Below are 17,455 nucleotides of genomic sequence, written 5' to 3'. Positions count from 1 at the left end.
CTTCCTGGCCACTGGCCTTGCCATTCCTAAAGTCCCTTCTTTTCTGGATTTCTCTTCCCCTTCATCTCTTCCTGATGGGCATGCTTGTGAGCTCACTGGCATCCCTCTATACTAAGATTGTCTCTCTGCCCTTCATATATGGTCCTCATCCTCCACCCAAGGTATCCCTGTCCCCTGGGGATCTCTCCTGTCCACAGCCTCAGAGCCTGTTCCTCTGGGGAGCCTCCTGCCTTCCTTTCCTATTTGACCCATCCCTTCACCCCTTTCCCGGCTGAGGGTGTGTAGTTACCAGTTGAGATGGAAGAAAACTCCTTAAATCTGGCCTTGCTTTTCTGCTTCTGGAGCCTGAGATCTCGTTAGTTCTTGCAGCCTTCTGGCCCAGAGTCCTCGGACTTGTTGCATTAAGCCTTTCCTGCAAAACCCCACCTCGGGCTTCCCTACCCTGTCCAGTTGGTACCCTTCTTCATTGTGTGGTTCTTTGGTTCCAAGAACAAGACATCCTATTCCTCCCATGATATTGTTTCGGGGGACCTGCCATCTCTGCCCCTTGGACTTTTTGCAATTCCCAGTCTTGTCTCCCGGTGGCCCCAGTTTGCCCTCTTTTTAAATTTTGCATTAGCTGCGGCCTTGAAGAGTAAAGCTCACTCTTTGTTTGCACTGCTCAGTGGGAATGGGATGGGACAGGGCATTGTGAACCGTGGGACTGAACCTGTCCAGCGTACAGACTGGGGAACAGAGTCCGGAAGACGAAAGCAATTCACTCCGTACCACCAGCCTCTGGTTCATGGGCAGGGCCGGCTCAGAAACCGAGCTAATCCAGAGGTTTTTCCTGATGCCAGTCAGGTCATATCGGGTTTTGAAAATGCTGGAATTGAAACCAAACCACCTGGAATGAACAACAGCAAAACAAAAAACTACCCAAAGCATGCACTGCTCTTTGGCTCTGTGATAGTGTAATTGCTCATAATGTTTTGAGTGATTTCTTTTTTTTTTGTTTCTGGTGCTGGAGATTTGACCCAGGCCTCAGGCATGCTAAGTGCATGCTCTGCCACTGAGCTGCGCTGCCAGTGAGCAACTTTTATTAAGAGGCAGACACTGACTAAATCAGGACTGAGCTTGCATCCAGTGAGGACGTATGAGCAGGACAGTCAGGAAAGAGTAGAGTTGGCTGGTGCTGAGTGCATGCTGCTGCCCTCTGCACGGAAGCCAGCCAACTTGACAAAGCTCTGGAAGAAAGCCCACAACCCACTGTGACTAGTGTGCTCCCCTGACTAAGTTTTCCCCCAGGTGTCCCAACAAGAGGCCAGCTGAATGACTCCAGTTTCCCCTGCCCATCAGTTTCTGGAGCAGACACATGGGGGGTAAGGTGAGGCAGAAGGCTGGCTGGAAGCCCCCCAGTCCAGCTCCTGCCAGCCACACCTCTGCCCTCAACTGCAGGTCCACAGGCCCTGGATTGGCGCTGGCTCCTGGCCTCAAATTGACTGCTGGTGGGCTTTTCTGCCAGTGCTTGGGGAATGGACAAGTGGCCCCTTTGGAGTAGTAACAAATGGTCTCCCTTCTGTACCCAGGCTCCACCTACAGTGTCCTGTCCATCATGCCCTCGGACTCAGAGAGCAGCAGCTCCCTCAGCAGTGTGGGTGAGTACCTCTGCCCGTGCCCTCCTTCCTGCAGGATGGCAGGTGGGTCAGGGCTCTGCGTGTGAGTGGGACAGCCCTGAAGGGTTCCTGGCAGGGGAAGCTGGCAGACCATTCGTGGGATCATCTGTGTTGATGCTGTTCACAGTCTCTCTTGGCAGCAAAAATCCAGCCCTAGTTCTAGGAGGGGTGGGTGTGGGGGTGTTTTGCCTTTTCATTTTGATGGGGCATCTGTTTTCTCCGTGAGCCTGTCTGCACCTGTCACACACTTCAAAGGCCTCATAGTACTTTCGTGACCACTCTCTGTGAGACTGACCCTTGTGGGGGCTTCCCTCTGCAAGAAGGGCAGAGTGCCCCGAGGACAGGAACAGCCAATCCAGGCTTAACTGGACATTTCCCTGAGCCTGGGTTCGTGAAGTCCACAAAGTGAGGCCGGCCTTCCTTCAGTTCTCTAGGGACGTACCAGCAGGAAGGTTGTAAGGCACCCACAGCCTTGCAGCACCTCAGGCCCGTCCCTGTGCTGAGCCCTGGGATGGTCTCTGTCGTCCCCTCTGTGAGGGATAGGTACATTTGTAGCGCTGCGTCCTGAGGTTTTGAGCTAGAAGGGCTTACAGAGGTCATCTGGTGCAGGTGTTTTACTTTCCCACTCTAGGGAGATGGGAAAACTAACCCCCGGGGGAGTCTCATGCCTGAGATTCCAGAACTGGCCAGGGGTGATGTCCCATTGTCAATGCACATCCTGAACTTCTCTCCTGGGCCTGGGGTGGACGTGCGATCGAGGGCAGATGTGGTCCCTTGGCTCCTGGATCTTACAGGGGGCAGTGACTATTGGGGTGCAGAAGGTGAGTGTGCTGGGAGGGGCCGACAGGTACCAGCATCAGTCTGCTCTGCATGAGTTTGCCAGGGCTGACATAAGAAAGCACCCCAGACCAGGTGCTTCAACAACAGGAATGCTGCCGTCTCACGGTTCTGGGGAACAGAAGTCTAGGGTCAAAGTGTTGGCAGGTCATCTCTCTGAAGGTGCTGGGAAGCATCTGTTCCAGGCCCTTCCCCAGCTCCTGGTGGCTTGCTCTTGGTATTCAGTGTGTTGACTTTGGATGCATTGTCCTCATCTCTGTGTGTGTGTGTGTGTGTGTGTGTGTACACGCATGCATGCGTGTCTATCTGTCTGCACATATTTCCTTCTAATAAGGACACTTGCCCTATTGGTTTAGGGGCTCACCTAGCTCCAATGTGATCTCATTTTAACTTGCTTATCTGTAAAAGACCCTATTTCCAAATAACATTCCCCTTCACATTTGCTGGATTAGTGCTTACATATCTTTTGGTGGGCTCGGTTGTGGCTCAGTGGTAGAGCGCTTGCCTACCAAGTTGAGGCACTGGGTTCGATTTTCAGTACCACATATAAAAAAAAAAAAAAGGTCCATCAACAACTAACAAAATATTTTAAAAAAGCTTTTGGGGACCATAATTTAACCCATAACCATCTGGCTCAGGGAGGACTCTGTGGGGACCAGAACCCAGAGCTCCCCACAGTCTCACACCGCAGGCTGAACATCCTTCAAGATGTTGGTGCACATGGTTGGGGAGGTAGGGAGGTGCGGGGTGTAGCATGTGGAGCCCCAGTCTCTCCTCTTGTCCTGGCATTTGTCAACTATCTAACCTAGCTGGGCCTCATTTCTTCACCTGTAAGGTGGGGAGCGTGCTATGGCTCCCATCTGTGGGGTGGTTGCAGTGGTTAAATTAATGCCTGAGATGTCCTCTTTGGCTGCTGCTGTGTGGGTGGGCATGACTGTGAGCTCTGGAACCGGCTTTTCTGGGTGTTCCTGTGGTGTTTTCAGCCCACAGTCTGGTAGGTCCTCCGTGGGTAATTTCCCCTTAAGATTGATGAGCAGGTGAGGGGTAGGCATGCCCAGAAGGGACATCAGGTGTGTCCAGAGGAAGCCTCACCTGTCGGAGTCAGGTAAGGTACTGTGAAGCAGGAGATTCAGAGCCCTCGCCAGCCCCACCTCCAGAGCTGCTGGGGGCAGGAGTGAGACCAGTCTCGCGGGAGAAAGGGGAGGGAAGGCTTCAGAAGCTGTGAGTAGAGCCTCTTCGAGGAGCAGAGCTACTCCTGGGAAACTCTGGCCCCCAGCCCACTTCCTGAGAACGCTCTGACCCTGAGGCTGGCCTGCAGCACGGGAATCCTGGCTGTTGTGGTGGTGGCTTTTAAGTAAAGAGCACTCAGGGGTCCTAGACCAGATGGCCGACACTACCACCTGAAACCCCGGCTGGCGCCAGGCGCAGGGCTTGAAGCGCCTGCTCTGTCGGACTCCCTGGCACTCCTCGAAGGAGCAAGCCCTGGCTCTTGTCCGGGGGGACGCTTGGTTTGCACAAGTTGTCATCCTCCAAGGATTGGCAGGAGGGGGTGAGTAGGACAGCATGGAGGGGCAGAAGCTGTGCGGCCTTTCTCTGCACGTGCTGGGGTGAGTTGGCTTCCCTGATCCCATGAGAGGGCTGCCGTGAGCTCATCTGACCTCCCCGAGGTCTCCGAGGGTTAGACGAGGCACCAGGTGGAGGTACCCACCGTGCTGACCATAAAGCGCCACGGATCCATCTTTTCCAGGACATCTGAGTAGAGTGCTTTCCCCAAGAGGGACGGACTGCAGTTTTCCTAGAGATGGATTTGCACTTTGTCAGAGGTGGTGGTGATGTCTGTCCTTAGTAGGCACATAGGCACGAGGGTCTGGGGACAGGTGGTGAGGGCGCAGTGCAGTCTGGGCAGCATCACATCTCGCTCGGCCGCGAGCCAGCAGCCCCCTCCAAGCTGGCGCTCCAAGATTGGTGAGGGCAGGTCCAGCAGGGTTGGGGGACTGCTGTGGAAGCTGAGCCAAGTGTTCTGCTGCAGTGGGGAGGACAGGGACGTGGCCTTGGGGCAGCTGCCCGGCTCCTTGGGAGCTTTGCTGGGTTCCCAGTGTATCTTCCTCCTCAAGTCTTTGTTCAGGGCTCAGAGATGTCTGTCCTGCCCCATGTGCCTTGCCCAGGGCTGGAGGATAGCTGGCATTTCTAGATCGGGCAGAGCCACAGAGGTTCCTCCTGGAGGTGTCAAAGCTGGCTGGGGAGAGGGTGGGTGTCCCCTGCCAAGGCCAGACAGCTTGGCCTCAGCTGTCTGTGCTTGGTGTTCTCTCCTGTGAAGGGGGACGCTCAGGAGCCAGCCCGTGAGGCTGTGAGTAGCCATGACCTCAGAAGAGTGCCAGCACCTCCTGAGTACTGTCCAAGTGCAAGTTCACTCGTGTAACTGCCCACAGGCACCACTGGGAAGGCGCCGTCCCCGCCGCCCCTCCTCACCGACCGGCAGGCGAACGAGAAGGTGGAGAACCTGTCCATTCAGCTGCGGCTGATGACCCGCGAGAGGAATGAGCTGCGCAAACGCCTGGCCTTTGCGACCCACGGGACGACCTTTGATAAGAGGTATTAATTGTGCCTGCCCAGCCTCACAGGCAGGGGTTAGGGTGCTGACGTCAGTGCTGTCCCCTCACGCACTTACCCTTAGCTCCCAGGGTCCAGGCTGCATGGCCAGGGTGTCCAGGCCCCACATCCCTAAGTGCTCCCCAGAGGCAGAACCTGGAGGCTATGGCAGGGGAGGGGGCAGACAGGCTTGTCCTGCTTCCTCCAGATAAAAAACAGGCTGTGGCCTGAGTCATACAGTGTAGAGATGGAGAAGGCGGTCTGTGGTGTGTCCCCATCAGGCATTTGGAGTGCTTATCTGAGAGGTGGGCTCTGTGTGTGTGTGTGTGTGTGTGTGTGTGTGTGTGTGTGTGTACACACGTACCTGCTCTGTCTCCTAGAAGACCCCAGCCTGCCTTGTTGCTGAATGGAATATTCTGTGGTTTGTGAATACATTAACTGTTCTCTGCCACCTGTGTCTTAGGAAGGGTACAGTCCACTTGGTGTCTTTATTATTTTGAAGGAGATCTTAGCTTTTTGGGTTGGGATTCAGAGGTACATACTAGAGCTGCTGCGTGGGACACAGAAAGTCTATGTACCTGCATGATCCAGGAGGACTTCCTGATGGAGGAGGGGCGGAGAGCCATTTATCCTTTAGCTCCCATGCTGGTGGGCGTCTTAGGGCAGAGAATTGGTGTGAACAGTTTGATTTAACTTCTTCCTATTACGAAAGGGTCTGTGCGTCTGGTATATGTTAGGGCTGCAAAGCCTGATTCTTTTTTTTTTTTTTTTTTAATGTTTATTTTTAGTTGTAGTTGGACACAATACCTTTATTTATTTTTACGTGGTTTTGAGGATCGAACCCAGGGCCTTACACATGCTAGGTGACTGCTCTGCTGCGGAGCCACAACCCCAGACCCGCAAAGCCTGATTCTTGAAGTGGTTTTTAGGAGGATATGCTCCTTAGATGGCACAAAGACAAGATGAGAGAAACGTGGACATCCTAACCCGAGTGGGTACACTGTGGCCCCAGGGCCAAATGCAGTCCCTTGTTTCACAAATAAAGTCTCACTGGAACACAGCCATGCTCATTTGTTTACATATTGTCCACAACTGCTTTTGTGCTAGAAGGCAGAGTCTAGTGGTTATAACCGGTACTATGTAGCCCACAAAGCACAAAAGAATTCGCTCTCTGGCCCTTTTTGAAAAATTGTTGCCGATTTCTCTCTAGGGAAGGGATTCTCAAAACTTAAGCATGCACAGAATTTCCCTGGAGGGCTGGTTAAAGCACACTATGCTAGTTAACCTTCCCTTTCTCTGGAGCATGTGATTCTGGAGGTCTGTGACTGGGTCTGAGAATTTGCATTTCTGACAAGTTCCCGGGTGATACCAGGGCTGTAAATCTGGGAGGCCCATTTTGAGAACCCTTGTTCTTGGTCAATGTTCTCAACCTTGATTGCACGTTGGAACCCCCAGGGGAATTTAAAAAGGAATTTGGGCCAGGGTATATGTCTCCATGGTATAGCACTTGCCTGGCATGTGTGAGCCTCTGGGTTCAACTCCTAGCATTGGGGGAAAAAAAAATTCCGACGTCCGGGTCCTACCTCCAGAGATGCTAACGTAACAGGTTTTGTCATTGTTGTTTTGATCTGTACCCAAGATTGAGAATCACTGTTCTGAAGACAGGAGAAATTTCATCACAGCTTGCTGGAAGACCCAGACACCCAGAACCTCCTAGAAAGCAAGGCAGCCACTTCTTGGCTCTCCAATAGAGAGAGGTTCAGGCAGTCAAGGCTACTCTCATCTGAGGGATCCTGCTTCTGCTGGTCTGGGGAGCTGGGATAGCAGAGTTTAACAAGCACTAGGGAGGTGGGGGGCGCTGGCCCCAGGTCAATGTGACTCTTGGGGCCTGTGTTCACGGGCCGTTTACTTTGGGGCCAGGCCCTACCACAGACTGAATCCTGATTACGAGAGGCTGAAGATCCAGTGTGTGCGGGCCATGTCGGACCTGCAGAGTCTCCAGAACCAGCACACCAATGCCTTGAAGAGGTGCGAGGAGGTGGCCAAGGAGACCGACTTCTACCAGTAAGTGTGCCCGCGCGGCAGGGCCCGGCACCCGCAGAACAGCTGCTGTCTGCCCTTCTTTATCTCTGGACCTGTTCCAGGGGCTCTGGTTGTATCCCTGCCTCTGCAAGAGGAATTGTGCCTTTGGGTTTCCATTTTCCTAAGTGTAGAGGCAGAATGTTAACCCTTCCCGTCATCTGTTGCCAGCTGCAGAACAATGTGAACGTGAGGCGGGGGGTCGGGCAGATCTCTGGGACTCTGTCCAGGTGCCTTCCTGCACCTTGTACCTGTGGGACAGGCATCTCTCCTTGGGTCTTCTGGCCTCCTTGTAGGGTATTTGCCTTCTGATGTTTTCTGAGGTCCCAGTACGTATAGGAACCAGGTCCGTGCCAGGTGGGGGCTTGTGTCCTTTCCCTGTGATACATGAGCCCGTTTTAAAAAAGTGGTTTGAGTCTTTTTGGAATTTGGATGTTCACAGGCTTTGGCCCAGGGTTCCTCCCACTGACTTATCATTCAAGAGTAATTTGCCAACTTTCTGGCCTGTGTCTTGAGTGCTGCTGGCCCTGCTGCCGGGGGCTCCTGTCTGAGATCTTTGCTGGGGACTTGGGTGCTGGAGGGGCTGGCAATGCCTGGAGATGGAGTGCTAGAGTCTGGTTGGGACTCACTGTGTGTGTGTGGGGGTTCAGCACACTCCACAGCCGGCTCCTGAGTGACCAGACTCAGCTGAAGGATGATGTGGACATGCTGAGGCGGGAGAACGGGCAGCTGCTGCGGGAGCGGAACCTACTGCAGCAGTCCTGGGAAGACATGAAGCGGCTCCATGAGGAGGACCAGAAGGAGATCGGAGACCTCCGGGCGCAGCAGCAGCAGGTAGGGCTGGGCGGCTGGGGGCGGACTAAGTCAGCCATCCCCCTGTCCTCCCACCTACCCACCCACCCATTCATCCAGTTTTTCATTCGTATGATCATTCGGCAAATACTTCTGGGATGTCTACCGTGTGGGAGACTCCGGGATGTTTGTGAACACTTGGCCCTCGCTCTCCTGGAAGCTGCAGTCCAGGAGGGAGACCAGTGTTAACCACACATATTGCATAGCGTTGTGAATGTTGCAGGGGCTACCAAGGAGGGTGGACAGTTTGGAATGCCACACAAGGGGGCAGGTAGCAGAGGCATTTGACTGAGTTCGAGGTTTGGGAATCTGTAGCTTATTTCCTAGTGCGGATCTTGTCAGATTATAGATGCAAAGAAGTCTGGAAATGTTAGAGCCCTGTGCAAGTGAGCAGTGGAGCAGTCCTCACTTTGGCTTTTGGGTGGGAGTGTGGTCTCTTGCTCTTGATGCTCCCTGCATTCCTAGATGGTCTTTTCTTTGGCCTCGGCCAGCCTGTGGTTCACATGGATAGAGGTATGAGCAGCGGCCTAGACAGAGCACTGGTTTCCGTGAGTGACATAGGCCTAGTTCTTTCCCCTCCTGTGGCTTGCAGTCTAGAATAGCTCCACTGCTCAGGGACATGGAAAGGGCTTGTACTGGCTCTGTCTGAGGATGGTGGAGGACTTGGTATTGGGAGAAATTTCCAAGGAGAGATGGTTCCTCTAAGCACTGTGGTAATCTGACCAAGGAGAGAATGACTCCCCAGCAGAGAGCATTTCCGGGAGTCTTGGGTAAGCTGGTGTAACAACCAAAACTTTTCTGTTCATTTAGCATAATGTTACCTTTATTGCTTTCTTTTCATTTACAATTAAGAATTTTTAAATGCAAAACTGCTATAAAATTGTAGACAATTTGAAGTCTAATACGGGGTTCCCCCAACTGCCTTATCATTCACGAGTAATTTGCCAACTTTCTGCCTCATCACACCCAGATGCACTCCTGTATTTCTTAAAACAAGGATATTCTCCCATACCACAGAAATGCAAACATTAATGTTGACGCACGATTGCCATCCAGTTTGTCAGACCCCATGGAGCTTTGCCAGTCTCAAGAGTGTCTTTTAAAGGAAAAGGATCCAGTTAGAATAAAGCATTGCCCGTAGCTGTCACATCTCTTTGCTCTCCTTCCATTCGGAACAGTTTCTCAAACCTTTCTAGACCTTCATGACCTTGATGCTATTAAAGGTTATTTATAGGCTGTATTTTGTAGGATGCCCCTCAACTTGGATCTGTCTGATCCTCGCGATTTGATTCAGTCTCTGCCTTTTTAATGGGAATACCCAAGAGACGATGATGTGGGCTTCTCATTGCATTCTCTTGATGGGGACTTAGTTTAGACCTGCCACTGATGGCGTTCTCTTTGATTAAGTTGGCATCTCTTCCAGGCTTCTCCACGGCAGAGGGCTTTCTTTTGTTCTTCCTTCCCTTCCTCCCTTCTTTCTAGCGTCTCTTGTTTCCTTCGACATGGACCTCAGTATATTTCACTTAGTGGATTATAATCCATTGTGGCTAGGGGTAGCTTCTAAAAGCTGCTTCTCAGGCTGGGGATGTAGTTCAGGGGTAGGGCGCTTGCTTAGCATGTGCGAGATCCTAGGTTTGATCCCCATCACGCTACACATGCACACACACACTTAAAATTTAAATTAAATAAACAAAGAGAAAAGCTTGCTTCTCCATTCTTTCAATATACCCCCTCGTTCTTTTAGTACTTTCTTGCTCTGTGCAAAAGAGGTATTCCAGGCTCCTTTTACAGTTTCCCTGCCCTGGACCCTGGTGCCAGTCATTCATTTCTCCAGGGAGTTCTTATTCCTTTTAATGGAGAATAGTATTAGGAAGCAAGATGTGAGAGCTGGGGATGCTTGTAGCTATTGGAGTATCACTGCTCCAGACCCTTACAGAGGACAGAGGTAGGGAAGAACCAAGTTCCCACACAGTTCACATCTATATTTCTGTATCTAGATAAATATTTTTGAGAACTAGGAGTCAGACACAGTGGTTGCTTCCCTGAAATCCCAGCAACTCAAGAGGTTGAGTCAGGAGGCTCACAAATTGCCTGTGCAACTTAGTGAGACCCTGTATCAAAAAAGGGCCGGGGTTGTAGCTGAGCTGCAGAATACTCCTGCATTCAATCCCCAGTACCACAAACAACAACAAAAACATGAGTTCATACCGACACTCCCACTTTTGTCATCCATGTTCTTTCTAGTTTTCTTCCTTTCAGTTTTGTAACTCCCTGTTAGAACAACACTGGGAAACCTGATTCCTATTATTCTTTGTGTGTGTGCGCGCGTGCGTGCTTGCGTGCTTGTGCATGAGTGCTGGAGATTGAACCCAAGGCACTTTAACCACTGAGCCACATCCCCAGCCCTTTTTATTTTGAGACAGGGTATTGCTAAATTGCTTAGAGCCTTGCTGAGTTGCTAAGGCTGGCCTTGAACCTTGTGATCCTCCTGTCTTAGCCTCCTGAGCCCCTGGGATTACAGGCATGTGCCACCATGCCTGGCTGGTTCCTATTATTCTTTTTAACTTTTTTGTTTGTTTGTTATAGATGGACACAATATTTTTCTTTTGTTTATTTATTTTTATGTGGTGCTGAGGATTGAACCCAGCGCCTCACAAGTGCGAGGCAAGCACTCTGGCACTGAGCCACAACTCCAGCCCATAGTTCCTATTATTCTTCATCTATTTACTTACATGATAAGTCCCCCTTTATGAACCCACCACACATCCCCTCTGCAGTCTTCCCCATACCAATTTCTTCTTGCCCTTCATAGGTCCTCATACCCCTCACTTTCCTTCCACCAGTACCTGACTCAACAAGAACCCCCCACCCCAGCCCCTGATAGCAGGCATCTCTCCCCTCACCCTCCTTGCTTCCTGTCTCACTAATGGCTTTAAGGTTAAATCATTCAGAAAGAAAAAAGGACATGGTTTTCTTTTCATTTTTATTTTTTCAATTTTTGCAAGATTAATATGTATTTTGCAACAAAAACCAAAACAATCAGTACAGAAATTTAAAAAATAAGTAGGCTTCCTTAGTCTCATTTTGCAGAAATCACTATGGTGAGTGTACTGCCAGGGTGAAGTTGAGATTTTTATCTGTACCTGTAGAGCCCTTTTGTATTTTATTAATTTATTTCACAAAATGAATCATATAGTACATTTTGTTGCTAACTTTTTTTTTTTTTTTTTTGCTTAATACATCATGTTTGTCATTTTGTCTTAGTACAGATTCTACTTCATTGTTTTGCAAAGCACTGAGTTACATAAAAGCACTGTAATTGATTTAACCATTCACCTATTGGCTGACCCTTGGGCTATTTCAGGATTTTCCATTATGAATTCTATTCTATTGAAAAATTTGCTTCCTTTTATTTTCTTTCTCTGGTATTTACTGAGGTCAGAATCAGTTAGGGACATGAGAGAGATGTACTTGGAGCTGTTGGTAATCTTTTTCATGAGTTCTGGATTGAGGGAATTGGTTATGTTGGTCCAGCCTAGAACCTGGGCAGGGATATCTACCTGTAAGCCTGCCTGTGGGAGTCTTGGTGATGGAAAAAAATTCCCGAAGGGGAAATAAATGTAGGCTAAGGCAGCAGGAGTCTACCCCGGAGCCAAGAGCCATGCAGATCCTGGGAGACTCCACTGCCTCCATCTGTGGTGTGGCCTCAGAGAGGGGACTGCAGGACTCCACCATCTTCCCTGTCCGTTTAGGGTTCAGGAAGTGTGTGGAGGGTGCTTTTGAAGCATTGCTGTAAGGATGAAATGAGATAAACACGAAGGAGAGAGCCTGCTCCAGTTCTAGTCTGTACCCCCTGAATCCACACCCTCCTCAGGAGACCTCCCTCCTGGATGTCCACAGAGCTTCCCAAGACTTTCAGGTTTTTTTTAGAGGCAAAAACCATTCACCTCCAAAGAAATCCTTTTGAGTGTTCTGAGGCCTATGAAGAGGGAGTTAGTTACGGTGGTGAATCAAGATGCCCAAGGGGCCGAACAGCCAGCTGAAGACTCAGGGTCTTTCCTGCCTGGGTGGTGACTGCCCACCAGAGAGGTGGGTGGCCCTTCCTTGCCTTCACGTGTACCCTGCTCCGTTCCCTCACCTATTGCCTGCTGGTTTTCTTTACCCAGTATAAACTTGGCTCAGTTAACCTTTGCCTTGGGGCTTAGTTTGGATTCACTCTTGAGAGATTCATAATTGCAAATGTGTTTGTGGCTCTTAATCCAGGGGAAGTTCCGGGGCCATGCTAGGATATGTGAGAGTGGGGCTTTCTCAGTGCAGCAGAACTGGTCTCGTGTGATGTCTGGAGACAGAATGATACCACATATCCTAATATGTGCATTAAACATTAAACGTGCCTGTGCATTAAACACTCAACAGATTGCCATCGTTATTGTTATTATTCTGGACTTGCCTAGTCTGGATTAAAATCTGCCTCATTGAGAATGTGGAGAAGTTGGAACCTTTGTACATTACTGGCAGGAATGTCAACTGGTATAGTCACTGTGAAAATGGTGTAGCAATTCCTCAAAAAAACAAGTTACCACATGATCCATTCCTAAGTGTGTGCCCAAGAGAACTGAACATATAGTCCACACAGAAACCAGGATGTTTGTAAAGCAGCATTATTCAGCAGCCCCAAAGTGAAAACAACCCAAATGGCCACCCATTAATGAATGAATAAGTGAAATGTGGTATATCTCCTCAATGGAATATTATTTAGCATAAAAATAATATATGTGATAATGTGGGTGAACCTTGAAAACATCCAAATGTTATCAATGTTATTCTGTTACTGAAACCAGTATCTGAGATAATCAGCTCATTTGGAGGTAAGGTTTATTTTTGCTCAGGAGGTTTTGGTCCACAGTTGCTTGGCCCTATTGCTTTTGGGCTTGTGGCAAAACAGTACATTGTGGTGAGAGCACATGGTAAAAGACATGGCTCATGCCATGGCAGCCAGGAAGCAGAGAGGGAGGAGGGGCTGGGTTCCTAATGTCCCCTTGAGGTCATGTCCCCCTGACCTTGCATCCTCCTCTCAGGCCCCACCTTCCAATGGTTCCACCACCTTTCAGTGGCACCACAGCCTGGAGACCAACCCTTTTAATAACAAGTGAGCCTTTGGGGGACATTTCAGATCCAAAGGACAGTAGCAATGAAAGGAACCAGTCCCAAATACCACGTGCTGTGATTTCAGGCATAGGGGACGTCCAGCACAGGGAAGTCCATAGAGGTGGGAGATTTGTGATTGTCTTGGGACGGGATGGGGGAGGAGAATGGGGAGTGAATGCCGATGAGATGGGTTTCTTTGGGGATGGTGGAAATGCTCTGGAATTAGTGGAAACCTTGCAGATTCATATCCCTGGGCACATAGGATGGCTGAGAATGTGTAATAATGTAAAAGACAAAGAAAGATGAGTAGTACCTACCTTCTCTTTAAAAAGAATGTTTTTGTTTAATTTTTAACTAAGCACCAACATGCTTTTTTTTTTTTTTTTTTTTTTAAACCAGGGATTAAACCCAGGTGTGCTTAAACACTAAGCCACATCCCCGGCCCTATTTTATATTTTATCAGAGACTGGGTCTCACGGAGTTGCTTAGGGCCTCGCTAAGTTACTGAGGCTGACTTTGAACTCCGGATCCTCCTCTTTGTGATCAACGTCCCAAGTTACTGGGATTATAGGTGTGCGCCACCGCACCTGGCTTCAACATGCTTTCTACATACATTCAGAGTGCAGTCATCCCTTCCCCATCCCTCTCCTCGCTTCCCCTTTCATATTCACCCAACAACTGTTGTGGGAGGGTTTTTCTCCCCACCCCGCATTCCATTTCCTGCAATCCTCTAATGGTGGCCCTTGGTGGCAGGGTGTGCGTCAGTAGGTCTCTGGATGAGTCCTGGTTGTTGAGTTCCTCCAAGTCATCCAGATTGACAATCTTCAGCAAGTGCCACCTGCAGGCCCCACTAGGAGAGGAGGCTTGGGAGGGAGGGATGGGGTTTGTGAGCTGTCAGGCTCTGGAGTAGGTGCCTGGCTTTGGAGTTACCAGGTGGTGGGTAGGCCAGCGGCAGAGGAAGCAGGGGACAGAGATGGCCTCAGCTTGCTCCCCACTGGGCCTGAGGGCAAAGGTTGGCCTCCCTGGACAAGGCTGGTTTTGTTGCCTGGTTCCTCCTACGCCTTGTAAACTTGAAGAGGCCCTTGCAGGGTAAATGGTGCTATTTGACTTGCATGTTTGCTTGAGGGATTTGTGGGGCCTCCTAGTCCTCTGCATGATTTATCTCAGAGGAAATGAGGCAGCCCTGGGCCAGGGCCTGGGCCTGGGCCCCTCTCCCACTTGAGAGCAGCAGACAGGTGCTTTGTTCTGTGTGTGTCTGTGCGAGGGGAGGGGCCTGTTCATCTGTTAGAATGCGCCATCTTGGATTCTTCTAGGCTTCCTCAGGCAGGCCCAGGAGATCCTGGGTGGAGGGTGACAGGCCCTGGCTGGCGAAGCAAAGTGGGGGATGATTTTGTTTCATTCTTTCTTTACTAAAATGGTGCATATTCTTTGGTTAAAAAAGAAAAAGAAGAAAAAAACCTTCAAACAATAATAAAGGTACTTCCCTCACCTCAGTCTTACTCTAGAAATGACCAACCTCTATGTGAACCCCTTTGGAAATATCCTTGTAGACACTAGTTTTTTGTTTGTTTTTGTTGTTTGTTGTTTTTTCGTGCTTTAACACAAGTTTTATTTCCTGAAAATTGCCTTTAAATTTTTTTGTTTTAACCTTATAATGTATCATGGATTTTCTTTCTTTTTTTTTTTTTTTTTTAAAGAGAGAGTGAGAGAGGGGGAGAGAGAGAGACAATTTTTTAAAATATTTATTTATTTTTAGTTATCGGCGGACACAACATCTTTGTTTGTATGTGGTGCTGAGGATCGAACCCGGGCCGCACGCATGCCAGGCGAGCACGCTACCGCCTGAGCCACATCCCCAGCCCCAGTATCATGAATTTTCTTAAATTTTTTGTGACATTGAACATTCAACAGGGCATTTCTGTTTCGTTGTCAGTAATGTCTGACCCCTGTTCTGCGTTGTGTATGGAGCATTTTGATTGTCAAGACTTTTTCCTTATTACATACATACACATACTTTTTTTTTTTTTTAATTGGGGATCAAATCGAGGTCTCTCACATGTTAGACAACTGTTTTACCACTGAGCTACGCCTTCAGCCCTTTTTATTTTTTGAGACATGGTCTTGTTAAGTTGCCCAGGCTGGCTTCAACTCGCAATCCTCCTATCTTGGTCTCCCACTCACCTGGATTACAGGTCACACATACGTCTATCTTTATGCTCTTTAGTATTTATGTTTTCAATATGATTCTTAGTAATTCTAAAATTACTGGGTTCAAGGCAATGCACATTTTCCTTTTCATAGGTCCTGCTGATTTATTTGGGAAACTTAAAAGGTCTCAAGAGTTTCCTCTCTCTTCCTCCTTTCTCTACCTTTAAAATGTATTTTTTTTTTTTTGCCGGGTGTGGTGGCCCACATCTGTAATCCCAGAGATTTGGGAGGCTAAGGCAAGAAGATTGCAAGTTCAAGGTCAGCTTCAGCCACTTGATGAGACCTTCAGAAAAATTAAGAAAATCCATGATACATTATGAGGTTAAAACAAAAAATTTTAAAGGCAACTTTCAGGAAATAAAACTTTATATATGTGTTAAAACACGAAAAAACAACAAACAACAAAATAAAAATAGAATAAAAACAAAAAGGGCTGGGGGAGTAGTAACTCAGTGGTAGAAAGTCCCCGAGTTCAATCCTCAGTATTGCAAATAAATAAAAATAAAAGGTCTGGAGATGTAGCTCCGTGGTAAAGCACCTAAAAGTTCGGCACCAAAATAAATAAATAGACAAACAAACAAGCTAAAGCCAGACACGGTTGTGCATGCCTGTAATCCCATCAGCTCAGGAGGCTGAGGCAGGAGGATCACAAATTCAAAGCCAGCCTCAGCAATTTAGCAAGGCCCTAGGCAATTCAGTGAGACCCTGTCTCAAAAAATAAAAAAAGGGCTGGAGATGTAGCTCAGTGGTAAGCACCCTCCAGGTTCAATCCTTGTACCAAAAATAAAAACTAAATAGGCTAAAAAATAAAATGTTTTTTTCTCTTTCCTAATTAATTCACGAAAGTTGACTTTCCTTTTCAAGTATCCCAGGTGTTCTCGTCCATCATCTCTAGCTGGGGAGCTAGACATTTGACCGGAGTGTGTGTGCATCTGGGCATGTGCATGCCTGAGTGTGGGCACGGGTGTGGAACTGTTTACTAAGAACATAAAGAAAAAAGACGAAAAGGAAAAACTGTAGACTAATTGGACTGTTTTTCACTTCTCCGGAGTCAACTGTGGCCACGATCTCCCATGTTTCTTCCGAGGCCGTGTAGGACAGGCATGATTCTGAGCTCTGCTTGTAAGAGAAGTGGAGGAACGTTTGTCTGTGAGCCTCCTTGAATGGCTGCTACGCTGTGGGAGGGATGAGTCTCTGACTCCTGGGCGGCAGTGAGAGTCGGAGGTAGAGGGGCTCAGAGAGGTGGAATTCTGCTCTGAGTATGCAGGACGTCCTCACGCAGAGTTTACACCTGTGTGGCGCATTGAGGTTGGAGGTGATGGTGGTGGAAACAGGCCAGGGCCTGATGGCTCCCTGGAGGTCTCTTCTGACCCTAGGATCCCTCCACATTGCCAGGTTAAGTATCAGAAAGGATTCCTGGTTCTGCTCTGGGATTTCCCAGACCTGCCTGTCTCACCAGGAATTTGTGGCGCATCCTGGCTGCCCTGAATTGTCTCTGGGTTGTCATGAGCTCCTCAAGGGGAGGGCATTTGGGGAACCATTTTCCTGCCCTGGTTATAGACTCCATGGCCTACTCTGCCCTGGGAAAGTTGGCTCCTGCTGAGCTCAGAAGGAGGCCTCTGCTCTGCCTCCTGTCAAGGCCACCTTAAAAATTAGTTTCTTACTGAAGCTTGGTACAACTGTAGGAAGGCATCGGGCTGTCCACCCAAGGCTGCCACCTGGTGGGACACTCTGACAATGGCAGCAGGTTCTTTATTCTGCAGTAAATACAGACCCCCTCCCAGCCAGTGAGGGTCCTTACCTGGCTTAGGGGCTGCGTAGAGCGTAAAGCATCTGAAGTTGGTTTTTAGCCGGCATTTTTGAGGTATTGTTCACAAATCAGAGCAACCCCGTGTAGAGGCCGACCTTTTCAGACGTGGATGGGAGGCCTTGGTGATTGAGCTCTCCATCACCCTGAGTGACTTAGGTAGCCCCTGTTTTCTCAACTCTTAGTGGAGGGCATAGTCAGGTGAGGCCCTTGATGTCCTCCAGATCACACTGTCTGCACTGGGACAGATTCTGGGCGCTTTGTCTGGTGCTTTGGGCCC

At 49.2% G+C, this 17,455-nt stretch overlaps 1 protein-coding gene across 1 annotated transcript in view; it reads left to right on the top strand.

Moving 5' to 3' along the window:
• Positions 1-17,455, top strand: part of Dlg5 (discs large MAGUK scaffold protein 5) — a 104,083-nt gene that overhangs the window by 42,275 nt on the left and 44,353 nt on the right. Inside the window, exons 2-5 of the mRNA XM_076834803.1 lie at positions 1,569-1,637; positions 4,922-5,084; positions 7,002-7,145; positions 7,811-7,994. Coding sequence (XP_076690918.1) covers positions 1,569-1,637; positions 4,922-5,084; positions 7,002-7,145; positions 7,811-7,994 — 560 coding nt within the window. The remainder of the gene's footprint in view (positions 1-1,568; positions 1,638-4,921; positions 5,085-7,001; positions 7,146-7,810; positions 7,995-17,455) is intronic.

The sequence above is a fragment of the Callospermophilus lateralis genome, chromosome 15, assembly GCF_048772815.1.
Source record: "Callospermophilus lateralis isolate mCalLat2 chromosome 15, mCalLat2.hap1, whole genome shotgun sequence".
Classification (NCBI taxonomy): domain Eukaryota; kingdom Metazoa; phylum Chordata; class Mammalia; order Rodentia; family Sciuridae; genus Callospermophilus; species Callospermophilus lateralis.
This window is presented reverse-complemented; position numbering and strand designations above follow the sequence as displayed.